At 43.0% G+C, this 16,362-nt stretch overlaps 1 protein-coding gene across 13 annotated transcripts in view; it reads left to right on the top strand.

The window, feature by feature from the left end:
* Positions 1-16,362, top strand: part of CADPS (calcium dependent secretion activator) — a 202,736-nt gene that overhangs the window by 141,507 nt on the left and 44,867 nt on the right. For all 13 annotated transcript variants that reach the window (XM_064723741.1, XM_064723742.1, XM_064723745.1 and 10 more), the window contains 3 exons: positions 5,612-5,718; positions 11,197-11,353; positions 12,325-12,466. In XM_064723741.1, coding sequence (XP_064579811.1) covers positions 5,612-5,718; positions 11,197-11,353; positions 12,325-12,466 — 406 coding nt within the window. The remainder of the gene's footprint in view (positions 1-5,611; positions 5,719-11,196; positions 11,354-12,324; positions 12,467-16,362) is intronic.

Raw genomic sequence — 16,362 nt, forward strand, 5'->3', positions numbered from 1 at the left:
TGAAAAGTCAATAATATTCTTCTTCTATTGCAAGTGTAATTCTTAATATTGCTGATGATTTAGTAACCCATGTAGCAGAAATCACAGTGCTGAGGTAGAAATACGTAGTTTGAAAATTTTCCAGTCTGTAAAGAGCCATACAAAATGAATTGTGTGCAATATTTATACCAATGTAGCACAGATTTATCAGTATACCTGTTATTGCAGGCTGAAAATCATTGCAAGCACAAACACCGAATTCTTCAAGTAATTGAGCTTCTGCAAGTATTTATGTGTCAGTATAATGCAGAAGCATAAAAACCTTTAGAAGAGTTTGTCCAGGAAAGCACTTTGTCAGGCAGTAAGAATTTGCTCCTGATTTCAGTGAGAAAGGTGTTTAAATCTTACTCCTCTGACACACATGAGCAGCAAGTACAAGACCATTTCTGATACTAAACTGGGCTGTAGTGAGGGATCAGAGAGGAAAAGGACAGGGAAAAATGAAAAGCCAAAGTGAAACAAAACCTGCCACACGCTGCAGCTGATCACGAGCAAGTGCATTAAAACCCATCCAGCCTCACACATCTCCCTTGCTCTGAGTGGGAGCTGAGCCACCCCTGAAAGGGACCTCACATGTCACCTCTGAGACCTGGACCTAGAGAAGTGTGTGAGCTCTAGTGCCTCATAGTGCATGGCTGTCACAACCCCATTTCTGTTTAAATTCACAGAGGTAATTATTCCCTTCCCTTAGCCAGACCTTAATCTTTTAAATTTTCATGCGATAAAGAGACAACAAAGAGAAGCATGAGTTGGGGCACATGGGTGTTCAGTGCCCACAGGAACAGAGAGAACTCTTCCCCTCCTTCACCTCCAGGTGGTTCTGCAGCCGTCATGCAAGAGCCTTGAATTTGGGTCTGAAAAACTAAAATGTGTGAAAAGAGCTGAATATTTGTGCAGATTGGGCCAGATCAGAATTATATCAAGAGTTTGTTGCTTAGCCTGCTCTAGTGCCTTGTGGGAGCTTGTTTCCAAGAGTGGGGGGATGCCAGGAGCAGGGTAAGGTGCTGGAGGGGTCTCTCACAGGCCCCCCAGAGAAGTGAGAGCCACCCTGGGGCACTGTGCTGACAACTGCACAGCGGGAGCCTCCTCCAAGCTGTTCTGTACGCGCTGCACCAGCGACTCGTGAAGATGCTGCTGCATCTCTTGCCTTTTCCTCCTCCTCTTTCTCTATTAATGACTTTTCCCTAGGACAGAAAACACTTGTGCTAATCAGGCCCGTTCAACACTCTGGAGTCTGGATGTCTGTGAAGCCTAGGAGCTATTTTTGGATGGGTAGCTGTTAGGGATGCAGGGGCTGGACTCCACATTTAAGGATGCTTGAGGGCTGCAGTGCTGACGTGTGCAATGGGGTGAAACTCAGATTCCTTTCACCTTGGCTTTGGCACTCTTGGGAAGAGCTCTCTCTCTTTGACACCCCCAACTTTGCCACCCAACAGACTCCCCTGGTTCCCACCCTGTGGTTGTCAGACATGGGTGGGAGAAGATGTGCAATTCCCTCTCCCCACCATCCCTTCCCATCCAGGGACCTTGGCACAAACTGATCTCCATAGCAATGGGCAGTAAAATACTCTTCCTACATTTTCATGTCAAGCTCAGGGGCAATCAGTGAGTAGCCAAATTGAATTCTTGCTTATGTTTTAAAGCAGAGTGAAAGTCATTAGGCCAATGCCCAAAAAAGCAGTTATTTTTGTCACTTGAGGCTGAGAGGTTTGTTTCTGGGGATAAAGTCACCCTTGGTAAATGTTGAACAATGATCAGGATTACTCCAGAGATGAATGAATAGATTTGCTTTTCCTGTTGTAAGAAAACAAGGAAAAGAAAGAAAGAAAGACAGTAGCTTGAATCTGAGAGTCTGAATTAATCATTACACAGCTTAGAAGACTAAAAATGAGTGTGTGTGAGTGTGTGTGTGCATGTGTGTGCATTGTATGTGATTTTATGTATGTGTGTGTGTATGTATGTGTATCTATCCCTGTGTATGGAGAGGGGCACCAACCTAACTCACACTCCTTAATGGTTTACTCGAATATTCTTTATTATACTTTGATAAGTGTTGTAGTTCTGTGAGAAATAAAAGCAATCAGAAATCTCCTTTACACAAGCCAACTGAATTTTTTTTCCCCCACTGGAAAATGCAAGCAAAATGGCAAGGACTTTTGGCAATAGAATGTCCAGATAAATATGCCAGATTCCTTGCAAATGGCATGATTAAAAATAGTCACAATGCTGCTAAAAACTGTTATTAAAAGGAATGGAAACTATTGTGTTAATATATTCACAGCATATAATTTATTCTCTGGGTGTATGTAAAAGGAAAGGCTATTTTCTTTGAATTTTTCCTATGCTGATATTGTAAACTATATGACAGATGGGTCAAGTCCTGATTGCAGTATTCTAACATTTGGAATAGCAAGTAACATATTTGATAGAGCTGGCAAGTTTTTATATATGATTCAACCCAGAATATAAAAGCCACTAGAATTCCAAGTTGAAAATAATTAAATGAGCTGGAAACGATCAGGAACCACACATTTTTAAGTGACAGATTTTTTTACATGTTTAAATTGCACAAGAATATTTTATAGCTCCCTTTAACCAACAGTGACGTTTAATTCTAAAATGTGTAATTGATATTTGCAAAGCAATTAATTCCTATGGCTCATTATTCTATTGCTAAACGTGCCTAAGCATTGGGGAGCTGACTTCAAGTTGTGTTTTTTAGTTCACCTTTTCTGAATTCCAGAGTTTTAACTGAATTAACCCATCTCAGTCTCCTGGTGTGACTGCACTAAGTGTGGTTTCATACTTGCATTGAATTTTTAGCTTTCTGATTGCACGGTGCTGTAGGACGTTCGAATCTGCTGACTTCTAGAATACATGTTGTCAAATGGTGTCATTACCGTGTAATACCCCAAATACCGATAAGCAAAAACCCAGCAGCTTATTCCATTTGTATTTGATCATTTCTGCTTATGTTCCTTTTGAAACTCCCATCTTTTTTGTCACTGTTTATGAAGTCATTTGTCTCTTTACTTTTGGCGTCTCTCTCTCCGTCACGCACCACCAGCCCGTCCGCCCAAGCCGAAGCCGCCGGCTGGGCCACCATCATCTCCTCAAACGCAGACTAACATGATAGATCATATGCTCAAAGGCATGGCCAAACAGCCGCCAAGTACTGTAATAGTCTTCCTTTCTTTTATTCAGTGGTTTCCTAGTCTAGCAGCCGCTCGTGTAGCCGTAGAAAGCTAGTCCTCATATGCAGCTTGGTACATACAAAACACCTAGCGCGACGTGGTAGGCTTTAGAGATCTAGAGGTAGCATTTATTTCAAAATGTCCACATTTTTTTGTCTAGCAATGTCTGACATATGCAACATTTTCAAATATCAACGTCAGCACAAAATAACATTGTTGTTGCATAACATTTTGCATGGAAACTATAAATATGTATGAGCTTTACATGATGTTGGATGAAATGTTTGATAAGTATATCGTATACGTTTCATGTAACTGTCAGTGCTCCAGCTATCTTAGCAGAATATTCTGATGTATAGTAACTTAACCAGGGAAATATTTAAAATAAGAAGGAAAAAAATTAAGATTGACATCTGCTGGCTGCCAAAGTTATATAAGCATCAATATTTTCTTTAAAGACAGCATCTTTGAGCAGTTGTTCTTATTAACACTTTTGTCTTTTAGTTATATTTGAGAGCAGATCAATGTTGCAAATGAGAATGGGCCTGATGCTGCACTGATCAATGGAAAAGCTTCCCATTGGCTTTGGAGGTGCAGAAACAACCAGATCTTACTGAGGGACCTGTCTTTGGGCTCCTTTTGCAAAACGAAATGCTTTCTACTTCTAGTAGCCATTGAGGTGCTGGATAGTGTAGGACAGAGACTGGGGAGTTAACCAGAAGCTTTCCAATTTCAGTATTTTCTCAGTAAATTATATTAAAGGGAACCTCGATTTTTTTTTTGTTTTGTTTTGCTTTGCTTTGTTTGTTTCCAATAATGCAAGAAAAAGCAGCAAAACTGGAGAAGAAACACCCAAGGCCCTTGTCTGTGCCATAAATCAGTAAAACTATAGAGTTCATTTGCATGGTGCTTTACCATCCCTCAGCCAAGCTAAGCCCCTACAGGGCCAGACTACAGCTTGCTGAGCTCCTCCAAAAACCAGCCACATTTGGGACTGTCCTGAAACTTATGGCTTTCCTTTTCATGGGAACTGTGTAACCTGTAAACAGGCATTCAGGGAAAACTAGGGACTGGCAAGACTTTGGTGGGGAGAATGAAGTCCTGTAAGCTCCCTGAGCCTTCAGCAAGGCAGCGGTTTCTCCCTGGGTTATCCAGTCCAGCAGAACAGGCCGCCTTGTGCAACCTCAAGCTTCTGCCCCACCAGCAAACAAGACCGAACACTAGGAAAAAAACCAGGGTGTGTGGAAGGCTGGAGTGAGATGCCCTGTGAGTACTTGGCCTGTTGGCAAATGGATCCCAAGGGGCAGATCTCCCACTCCTGCTCCAAACAACCATCCCAGGGAGAGTTTGCCCACCCCAGGGCACTGAGCTGCCCTTTGATACCATGGAGAGGCCAAAACACCTATGGATGCAGAGGTATGGAGTGGCTGTGTAGCGAAATGCCTCTCTTTGCCCTTGCTGCTCAGGAGAGCTGGGACTGGGAGCTGGGTGTGAGCCAGAGAGACATGTCTGTGGTCAGCTCTGTGGAAGCTGTCCTGCAGGGAAGTTGTGGCTATTTTCTTTTCCTCTACGTTATTTCTAATGAAATGCTTTAAATGTTCCGTATTGTTAGCACCTCATATTTTTAATATGTTATTAATAATATGAATTACCTGGAAGAATATAATTTAATTATTTTTTAGAGTTTTCAGAAAACACTGCAAAAGGACTCAAAATAGGTAAACACCAAGCTCCAGGATTTAAACTCTTTGGTTTGTTTTGCGGGGTTTTTGTTTTAAAGTTGTGTCTCTTTTCCCATATAAATCTTACCCATGACTGTGGGATTTACCACTTTTCACTCCGTCCAGCATGCATAATTCCTGACCCTTGTGGAGTTAAATCCTGGAGCAAGACAGACCTGCGAGTTTTGCTTTTAGAAGCAGGTGACATTTAAATTGCTCGAGTCTGACAATTTATTACAAGTGCAGACAGATTTGTTTGAATTGATCTTCTTAAAAGAATTTTTAAATGATATAGATATGATTCCTATAATAGCATCATCTAGATTGAAGGATACATATTGTTCATACATTAGTGGCCAGATGCTGTCTTTAGGGAATGTGATGTTCTTATTTGAGCTAATAAAGTGCCACCATAAAGCAAACCAACTCTGACAGTATTGTGAAATTTGGAGCTGGAGCACTGTATTTTCATAGTATAATAACGAATGTGGCTTTCTGGTTTGCTCAGTACTAATTATATAAGCATTTAACATATGCATGAAAAGATCTTTTAAGCTGCAGAATATTATGGGATTTTTTTTTTAACCTCTAAAATAACTCACTGTTCATCTAGCTTTTCACCCTGCCTTCCTTTTAACTTGAGTTCTTGTACTACAGAGAATGTAGGCCGGTTAGTCACACCAGCTAAAAAGTTAGAAGACACAATACGTCTGGCAGAGTTGGTAATTGAAGTCCTACAGCAAAACGAAGAGCACCACGCAGAGGTGAGCAGTGTCCCCGGCGAGGTCGTGTCCCCACAGGTCTCCCACAGGATCCGGTGGGGGCTTTGTATATTTGTGTGATGTCTGCCCAGCTGGTGCTGGTTATCTTTTTTAAAAGCTGCAAGTACACTGGAGTACGATGGAGGCAAGGTGCACTTCAGGAGGAATGTGTTTGCAGAGGGGAGGGAGGGCTAAAGGGTGAATTAACTGAGTTGTGCTCTCCTTGATGTCAGTCTGCAGCATTTCTGACAGGGCCAGTCTGGCCAAAATATTCACCACCAACTACCTGCAAGAGCAAGCCCATCCACTTTCCAGAAAGGTTGTATTTCCAAATCCTGAGCTGTGCTGTGTGCCCCCAGCCAGCATGAGCGGGGTCCCTGCCGCAGCTGCTGCTCCTGCTGTCCGGAGGGAGCAAGGAAAACTGCAACAAAACAGAACCATTCTCCTTTCTGCCCCTTTCTGAGAATCCAGGTTGTTTCCAGGGATCCCCCTGGGCCTCTCCAGTACATGATTAACTCACCTGGTTTCCTGTTGGCCTCTTCTGCCTTGGTTTATTGGTAATACCTCAATGACTAGTCACAGAGGTTAGGATGAACTATGCTCTGTTACTCATTGTCTGGGTTATCTAAAGCCTAATACAACCAACTCCTAACTCTTTGAAGCACCTTAACAGAAAGATTTGTGTATTAAAACCACTGAAACCATGTCATAGTCAGATATACACCAGAAAATCGAGAGGCTTGATCCTGGAAACATTTGGTCCCACAGGCAGCTGGCATGGCTGGCTGTAGTCCTGCTCGCAGCACGTCAGGACATTTCTCCCTGAGCAGGTGATGTTGCATACCCATGTAAGTATTTGCAGGATTGAGCCTTGAGTTCTCTGTAAATCTGGTGCTCTTGAATGCGTATTGAAAAGTTAATAATTTTAAAATTCGGAGTGAACAGTTATTGTTTATGACTGTAGGTATTGTTGCACTCTTTCACTATTTTCTCTTTTCCTTCCCATTGGTATATATATAGATATAGATATACTCACAGTATGTTTCATTAAGAGCATTTGATAAATAATTTCACAATCACCTAAAAATCATTCCAGTGTGTATTAAATATGCAGTATAGTTTTACTTATTGATAATACACAGCAATCCACAAAACCCAACTAACGCCTGATTACATATTTAAATTTCCTCCCTGTTTTTCTACTGTTCATTCAATCTTGGATGATCCTGGCAGGGGAAAGAGGTATGTGACTAAACCGAATGAAACGAGTCACTCCTGTCATATTCCGTGCATGCCCTCTCAGTGCCATGTTTCCTACTGGGATTTTACCCTGGTTGCCCTCGCTTCCGTAACTTTGACCGAGGAATGTAACAGCAACTTTGGGTCGGCTGCTGGCAGAGCTGGTGGCCTGACACAGGAGGGTAAATGTGGCATAGCAGTCCAGTCCATGCATGCAGCAATGGGTATATTTTACGAGCGCTGCAGTTACATCCCAACACAACCCTACCTGCCTGGACTCGCTCCTCAGCCTGTTGTTACCTGTCGTTTGCATTCACCCCACCTCTAGTACACTGTGGTGGAGATGGACTAAGTACTACACGAGTGCCTAGAATGGTAGTGGTCTTCCTCTGGTTTTGTCTGTATGTGCCTTGTACTGGATATACAGTATTTATATGTAGAGAGAGAATATATGGGGTGAAGAGTGAAATAAACCTCCTTTTTACTAAAGCAAGGGGTGCTTGAGAGCACTATGCTTGTGCAAAAACTGTTCTATTCCACTCCTCACCAGCACAGGCTGGATGTATAACCAGCTGGGAAGGAGCTGTTTTTTAAAACACAGCTTATTTTGAAAAGAGGAAGCAGTTGCAGGACCAGTCACACTCAGCCAGCCATGCTGCCAGGATCCTCACATGATGAGGAAGGCTCAGAACTGTTCTCCAGCATCTTTTGTGTCACAAGGTTTTGATTAGAGACAGAAGGTTAATGCCAAGACAGATAGGAGGCATCCCCATCCCTTGTTCTGAACGGGGACTTGGAAGCATGAAATCCATCTCTCTCCAGAAGCCCAGCACACTCTCAGTGCATTTTGAATCCCTGTCCTGAGGGTGGCTGTGGCATTTCAGCAGTGCACAGGCAGCTGGCCAGCTCTCTGCACACTTTGAATTGCACCCAGGGAAGGGAGAGAAGAGGCTGGGTGGTTTATCACTGATTTTTATTATGTGTTGTAGCTACATTATACTGTCACTGTGCAATGAGCATTGCTGAGGTATTACACTTTATTTTTCCCCCTGTATAATTCCAGGTGACTTTTTTTATATGTTGTCACTCACCTGGAGAAGGCTTGACCTGTGAGGTGTGACTCTTTGGTCTACTTCGGTTATTCAGTAGAAAATTGCACTGCTTACTGCAGAAATGCCTTACTTTACTGAAAAGCAATAGTTTTTGCAATTAACATATGCCCCTTTTTTCCCCATGTGGACATCCAGGCAGACTCCCTAATGAAAATGTAGAAAATAATACTCAGAGCATGTTCAAAAACCATTACAAGAGGAGTATCGTGTTTAGTCAGTCGGGTTTGTCTTACCCATGAGAGGGAAGCAACACAGCACAGGCAGAAATAGCAGAATCTGTGTGCCTATGTCTGTAATCTGGGAGCAGGAGGTCTCTGGCATTCTATCATCTCTCCCATCAGATGTCTCCTAGCTCCCTTTCCCTTCCTCTGGATGACTGATGACAAATGCCAGGGGCAATGCCATTCACCTGTTTTTAAATTTGTGTTTTCTCTCTCTATGTATACATATGTGTATATGTATATATGTATCTTAACTCCTTGAGGTCATACATATATACATGTGTATCCATGTGTAAAATATACAGTAATAGGTGTGTTTGGCTAGAAAGCACACTTTTTCCCCCTTTACATTATTATTTAAGCAAAGCAGGTAAGTAGATGGTAAATAAATGAAATTTTACCATCTTGAAAAAGGTTTTCTAAGTATGGTGTTACCAATCCTACTTACAGAAATTAGGGAGGAGGTTGAGGATCCTGACAGAAGTTTGAGAATTACGGAGTTAAAATTTGACTTTTCAAGCAAAAGGAAAACTGCTACTGATTTGGGCATAATTTTTTTCCACCAATGATCATATGCTTTTCTTTTTTTAAAATAGCTCTTTTTTTCCTTTTTCATGAAAGCAGGTTCTTATTGCAGGACTCTGAAGTGTTTATATTGGGATTTGTTACAGAAAATGTTCTTTGGCCTCCCCTCTTTTCCCTTCCCCCCAAATGCCGGTTGCCATCGTAGGGGTCACTCCATGCCCGCAGACCCAGGGCAGTGTTGGGTGGGTGCCAGCATGGCAGGCTCTGGGCAGGCAGAGGCACAGCCAGAGAAACCACATGAGAGCAAGGACAGCTCCCACAGCCCCCCTGCAAACCACAGCCAGGCCTTGCTGAGACAAGAGGACCCTGCACAGCCCCACTGCTCAGCAGGGCTCCTTTCCCACCCACCTTCGTGAGCAGGTTGGAGCACACCTGCCTCTTGATGGTTTTGGTTCTTCCATGGTCTCTCAGAGGTTTGATGCCTCCCAGCATGGCCCTCACTGCCATCCAGCCCTGTGCCTGGCTGGACACCAGCACCAAAGGTGGAGAAGTGCTGAAGAGCACTGCCCCACACCTCAGCCCCACACAGGCTCCCTCACCTTGGTTTGACTTTCCCAGAGTGACAGCTCTGCAGGCACCCAGGGCCACTGTCACCACTACCACTGTACCCTGAGCATCCCCAAGCAGGAGATGATGCAGCAGAGCTGGGCAGCTTCCTCCATGGGCCTGAAGCTGAGGACAGCCTGCAGACAAAGGACTCTGCTGTAGCCACCTTGTCCCCAAGCCATGACCACTGGGACACTCACCTGCTGGTGTTGCTGCTTCAGGCATGGGCAGACACTGAAGCTGTGCCTTCATCTTCACCCCCATTGTAAGGCAGGCCCAATACTAAGATTAGTTTAAGGGTCATGTGGTTATTTTGGTTCTTTGTTTTACATCTTGGATGTGCTCTGGGAAGAGAATGCTGAGTGCAGTGCCCAATCTATCCATGCCTTCACATCCATTTTGTATCAACTCATGGAATAACAGCAGGGCAGTGTCAGTCTGCTTTATATTTTAAAGGATTGAAGGAGTGGAAATAGTTCCAAAGACCCCCTGCCACTGTCACTGGCAGCTGAGAAGCTGAGCCAAAACAGGAAAAATTATGGCAGTAACCTGTTTTGGAGGTGCTGTTCCCTCTCCATGACCAGGTGCACCAGTAGCTGGAATTGTGCTGTGCACATCAGTGAATCAGAACTGAGCCCTGAGTGAAAGCCCATTCTGCTTATTCATGTCTGCTAAAACATGCAAAAAATGCCCCTCCCTGACTGGCAATTCCTCTTCAAACTGATTCCTCCATTCCCAATGCCTTCAGTTTCATCTCCACTCTTGTGCTCAAGCTAAAGGTTTCTTTTTCTTGCCAAGTGCCGCAAAGCTGTTCCTGAGCTCCTTTAAGTCACTGAGTAATTTCCTATCACTTCCAAATGACAGCACATGGTCCTGTGGACAGCTCTTCTCATATTGCATGTTCCCAGCCAGAAGTGACTACTGAACACGCATGCATGCATTTGCAGCATTCACATCTGAGCCATGTATGATGTGAATGCCACCTCAGAGAGCCCGCACAGTGAATTTTAAGGACCCATGTGCATGAGAATGAGTTACCTCACTGATACTTTTTGGTTTTCAAGTTTAGACATATGTTTTTCCTGCCTCTGTGAAAATATAGGCTTGCCGTAGATTATTTTTTTTTTTTTACCCTGGCATGTTGATAGTAGAGCTTTGTAATGGGTTCCTAATCAGCAGCATCATGAAGGTGGTAGTGTTAGATAATGATGTAAAATGAACAGTGCTGTAATAACTTTTACTGGTAATGTTTGAAATATCTTGAAAACAGGGTGTGAATGATTTAGGGCAGAGTTTAATGTCTCAGGCTTCTAGTTTTTCAAGACAAACGCAAGTATTGAATCCAAGTAGAATTTAAGGTATTGAAAAAACACGTCAGAAAACCCACAAGCACAGTGAAGAAACTCCCAAATTTCTGTACTTTAGAAATAAGAATTAGTTGATTTTTTTTCCTGATAATTAGCATCATTAATGAAGTCATTTATTGTAAATTGAACAGATGAAACCTTCTCTGCTATGTTACAGCTGCATGCCTTTACAGTGGAGCTCTGAAGAGACCCTCTACAAGAAAGCTTTGTGTTAGAACAGCAGTGCCTAATTCTGTGATTAGCACTGCCCGTGCAGGCTAGCACTCAAAGCACTGTTCTCTTTACAATAAAGATAGTTTCCATGAGATGCTTTTTTTATTTTTTTTTTTTAAATTTGTGGCCTAACATCTTTCCCTGCGCTTTATTAGAACTAATACACACCTTTATTATCTTTTTCTGCCAACTCTGAAGGCCTTTGCTTGGTGGTCAGACCTGATGGTAGAGCACGCGGAGACGTTCCTGTCGCTGTTTGCGGTGGATATGGACGCAGCGCTAGAGGTGCAGCCCCCAGACACCTGGGACAGCTTCCCGCTCTTTCAGCTCATTAACGATTCCCTCCGTAGTGACTGTATGTATTCTGCATTCTGATCATTCCCTTTCCAGTGGGCTGCTCAGGTTACTGATCATGCTTTCAGCCTCTTCTTGCTGCACTGAGAACTGAGATGGGTGGAGATTTACAGATTTACAAACTCCTTTAGCACCAGCTTTTATTGCATTGCTACTAGAAAAAATCACACCCCTTAAATCACTGAAGTCAAAGGTGGGAAGTTGAATTTTATTTTGCTTCATCTTCTCAAGTCTCTTGGTAATGGCTGCCTGATAAGCAGGGAATTAGGTACCCTGTATCTGTCATTAAATGTGTGTATTGTTTTAAACGTGTGTACTGCATTTATTTAGCATGGAGTAAGCCAGTCCTTGCTTTAAGATTTTATTGAAGGAAGGAAAATACTAAAATAAACGGAAGCAGAAGTAGTTCAGAAGAACAGTGCTTTGTGAAATAAGACAATTCTCCAAAGCACTTGGGCCCATGCTTTCAAAACCCATGTTTTGAATTTGGCACTTTCCTGGGTAGTCCAAACCTCCCTGGGGAGCTGGTGGCAAAATTGGCATTGCCTTAGCTAGGTCCTAGACCAGGACCCCAGCTAGCTTTCTAAGACTATGTGAAAAAAGCCAGGGACTCATCCTTAGAAAGCAAGCTCCAGCATCATGGTACTGAGCAACCAAAGAAGAAATTATTTTCCCACCTGCTAAAGCCATAATGTTTGCCATGCTGCGTTTCTTACACTGGTTTTATTCACAGGAAGTGATAATGTATTTGTAAGTTTGACATTAATAGAAAAGAAGGTTCATTGTCTGTTTATTTGTTTGGAGTTAGAAGTCATTCCTGCTGTCTGTGTCATGAACTCTGGCTCCTGTTATGTTCTTGAAGTTTTCCTGTTCACTGACAAATTCATTGTTTGATGAAGTGCCACGCTGTTGTTTGTTACAGAGGTTGTAGTAACAGTAGTGTCTTACTATACTTTTATTTATCTATTCTAGATAATTTGTGCAATGGAAAATTCCACAAACACCTCCAAGACCTGTTTGCTCCACTTGTTGTTAGATATGTCGATCTGATGGAGTCCTCAATTGCACAGTCAATTCACAGGGGCTTTGAGCGGGAGTCATGGGAGCCAGTAAAGTAAGGAAACCTCCTTTGATACAATCGGAATTTGGGTGCAAATGGATGGAGATTCATATAGAGGTGAATTAGCAAACATTAGACTGGACATGCAGAAAATGCTTTAAAAGTTCTAGTTTAATGCTGTAAATAGGAGGCCTGATCTCTTCAGGATTTTCAGGTTAATGAGGGAAATGGTATTGGCTTTTTGAAATGCATCGCTGCCTCAGTTTGAACCGTGTGCCTTTGAACAGGGAAGCATGAAAATGGGAAAACCTTCTTAACTGCCATGGCTTTTTGGAACCCATTCTAAAAGGCCTTTTCCAATGCTGCTTTTGAACTCACATAGCTCCTTTTCAGAACAAAAAAAATCTCGCTTCACTGTGTTCAGTTCCAGCCCTATAACCCCTGTGAGTCATTGCTGTATTTATTCTCAACACTCATTTTTTCCACCCACCCTGTGGGGGGGATACTGCAGTGTGCGCCTCTGGCATCAGCCCCATGGCTGGTGGCTGCACATGTCCCCATGTCCAGGGCAGCTCTGCCAGTCCCAGCTCCTCTGCCTGTAGGATTAGACGTGCAGAAACCAAAGTGAAACATGGGCAAGATGACTCAAGCATAATGATTTCTTACATTTGGAAAGCTAGGAGTTTACCAGCAAGAAACTGGGAGCCTGAGAAAAACCCAAATTGAACTCAAGAGCTGGTGAATGATAAAAATGTGACATGTGCTTTGGATTACTGTTGTTATTTCACAGGTTTTGAAGCATTGCTGAACCCTGTCATGCTTGCTCTATAAAGCCAAGTCAGATCCTACAAATGGAAATAGCTAACTTTTCCTTCTAATAAAGATACTAAAAGAGAAAGATGGACCCTTTGCAAGTGACATGAGTCTGGCAGTGCCTCAGACCATTAACTGGGACCAGGTGACCTCTGGAGAGACTCTTCCTTGCTTTTTTTGTCATTCTCTGAGGAAAGTGAAATGGCACCGCACTCTCAGAGGTTGCTGTATAAAAGAACGTGTGGTCTTTCAGGGCTTTTCACACCAAATATGTTCCGTTTACAAGGAAAAGAGATTTTGTTCAGCAGCCAGCCTCCCATATGCAACCTGGAGTCTGAGTACCCAGGTTTTTTCCTTTCTTTCTTGTGCATCCTCAGCATCCGTAAGGATTCTGCCTGCCAAATCTCGGGCTTTTTCTTGACACCTGATCATCCCCTCTGTTTTGAGTGGGGTTAAGTGGCTGGCATTCAGGAGCCTCTCTCACTTTCCATTTGCTGTCTTTGGTCTGCAGGCTAACAGGATTAAAGATCCTAAAAAATCTTGTTTCAAATAAGCAGATGTGACCCAGAAAACATACAAGAAATAGATCTTTCGAGTAGGAGAATGCCATTTTTACAGCCACTCCTTCAAGCAGAATTGCACTTCGAAGTTAGCATTAACTTCAGTTTCAGAGCTCTGCTTTAGTAAAAAATATGTATTTCCTTGTCTGTTATGAAACAGAGGCAGTTAACTCTGTGTACCTGTCCACCTGGGTCAAGCATTCAATAAATAAATCATTCTGCTTTTTTTTTCTTTTATCAGAACCTGTCATCTTTTTGCTTGTTAATGACTTCAAGGAGTTAACTATAGATGTCCATAAGTACTTGGATGTGCTGCTTGCCTGTCAAAATGCTTTGTCCCTGGGTATGCCAGCATCTATCATTTCCAAGTTATCTCTGATAGTTATAAAAGATCTTTTCTTAGTTCTCTTGTGATGGTTATTCCCTTCTGGAGTTCTAGTTACAGTGTGCTTTGAGCATTGCATCTCCCACCAAAAGCCCAGGATGGACTCTTTCTCTTATAGACTTGGGTATATAAAAGATTTCTTCCAGCAGGAAAGTGGGTGCTTTCCATGAGAAGCTTCTGTCCATCTGGTGAAAAGATGCACCATGGTTTTTTTTTCACGTGTTGATATTTTGTTCTTATGTCTCGCACACAAAAGTGTGAGTTGCAAAGCTGGCTCAATGTGATGTGGCCCGGTGAAGGGAGGCACCAGTGAGTGCCAGAGGGTGGCACATACAGTGCAAAGGAAAAAAGGAGTGTCATTCTTAGGATCTTATGACATTTTTCATGTGCTGTTCAGAACTAAATGTTAAGGCATCTTCATCTTTGCCTCCTGGGCAGACCACCTGCTCCTCTTTGTCTGATCGACAGGGAACTTGCAGAAAAATTCAGGTTAGAGACTTATTCTGTTTGACTTGCCCTCCTGTATCTACTCTCTTCTCACCCCACATATCCATACTGTAGCACAGTTGAATTTGTGGCCATGGATTCTCAAATAGTTCAGAGCAGCAAATTCCCAACCAAATTGTGACCTTCTATTGACACCTCTCCAGCAGAGCTTTTTTGGAAATCGGGAACACTGCAGAATGTTCTTCCACAGCTTTCCTCTACTTTGGAGATAGACCTTCAAGTTGGCCAGCAAAGACAGATCATCAAAGCTGGCCGTTCCACCAGGTTTCTTGTTGTCCTGGATCTCTACAGTGCATTATGAGAAGGAAATCTCATTATCTCCTCTTAACCAAGAAATTATTCCACAACACAGAATCTTTTGAAAGGGTTTCTCTGTACTTGTGTTTGCAGTCAAGGCTGAAATATGTAGCCCTCCATAACCTGACCAGATGGCAGTTTGCAAGCATGTATTTCTTCTATTTTCATTGCTGAATACTCTGCACCTTATGCTCTGAGGAGTTAGGTATAGAAATCACAGTGAGAGAGAGATACTGTTAAGTATTGAAAAAAATGGTGGGGGGAAAGCATGGACGTTGTGTGCTCATGAGGGCTCTGTAATCTGCCTCTGCAGAGCTGCTGAATTTGCAGGGGGTCCGTGCCCTATAGCTAGAGCAGCTGGTGCGCTTGTGTGAATCCACGCAGAGAAATGTGGAACACTTGTCCTTCGCACAGTCATCCAAGTATGCAGGATGCAGAGTAGGTCTGTTCTCTGGTGAGTTGAGAGGTCTTGGAAAAGTAGGGTTTGCAATGGGGTTTTTTTCATGCTAGCTTCTCGGAGAGTGCTGATTTATCTCGCAGCCAGCTGACACGTATGTGTGTGTGTCTCTGTGTGTGTGTCTGTGTTGAAAGATCTTTTTGAGCAAATGCTAAAGCTCATGCAATGACAATCAATTTCAATGGCTTGACTAGGACATTACTCATTGACCCAGGGCTCTCTACCGCTCTGTAGTCCTGGCTTTAGCATCTATTAATTGCTCACTAACCCTTTGCAGATTATTTATAAATGTATCATTAATATAAATGTCAGAACTTGAACAATATGATTATACTAATCATTTTATAAGGTTGTACAACTACAGAATGATAGTGAAAAATGTTTCCCCTTAAAAGAAGCACCGCTGTAGTGAAAGTGAGTATTTTTGTTACTATTCTGGGTGTCAGTCAGGAAGAGCACAGATTTGACTGCCTACTTCACTACCAAGCTCTTTGCTTCACATCAAGGCTTTTGTGAAAAGATTTGCTCTTGAGCATTTGCTCAGCCTCGACAGTGAGGTTTCAAGTGTTTATAGTGATGGAAGAAACAGGCATTTGCGTCCTCCATCACTAAATCATTTCAGGCATCCTGTAGGAACTGAGCATTTAGGTGTGGCCAAGGGTCTCGTTCAGCTCTATTCTTAACCCAGGAGACAGCTCAGTAAAACTACTGTGATTTTTCTGCCCTCCTTTCACTATGGGAGCAGTCGCGGTGCAACTGGACGTGTTCCATCCAGTGCTGCGGTACAGTGTGAGCACTGGGAGGGTGTGAAGGGGTGCACTGCCAGTCTGTTTGCACTGAGAACTTCCCAGCAGACAGTCCAGGTGAGGGCATTTCCACAGCTCACACACACAAACAGGGCTGAAGCAGAAGACACCAGGAAAACAAGCAG

Source organism: Zonotrichia leucophrys, chromosome 12, assembly GCF_028769735.1.
Source record: "Zonotrichia leucophrys gambelii isolate GWCS_2022_RI chromosome 12, RI_Zleu_2.0, whole genome shotgun sequence".
Classification (NCBI taxonomy): Eukaryota; Metazoa; Chordata; class Aves; order Passeriformes; family Passerellidae; genus Zonotrichia; species Zonotrichia leucophrys.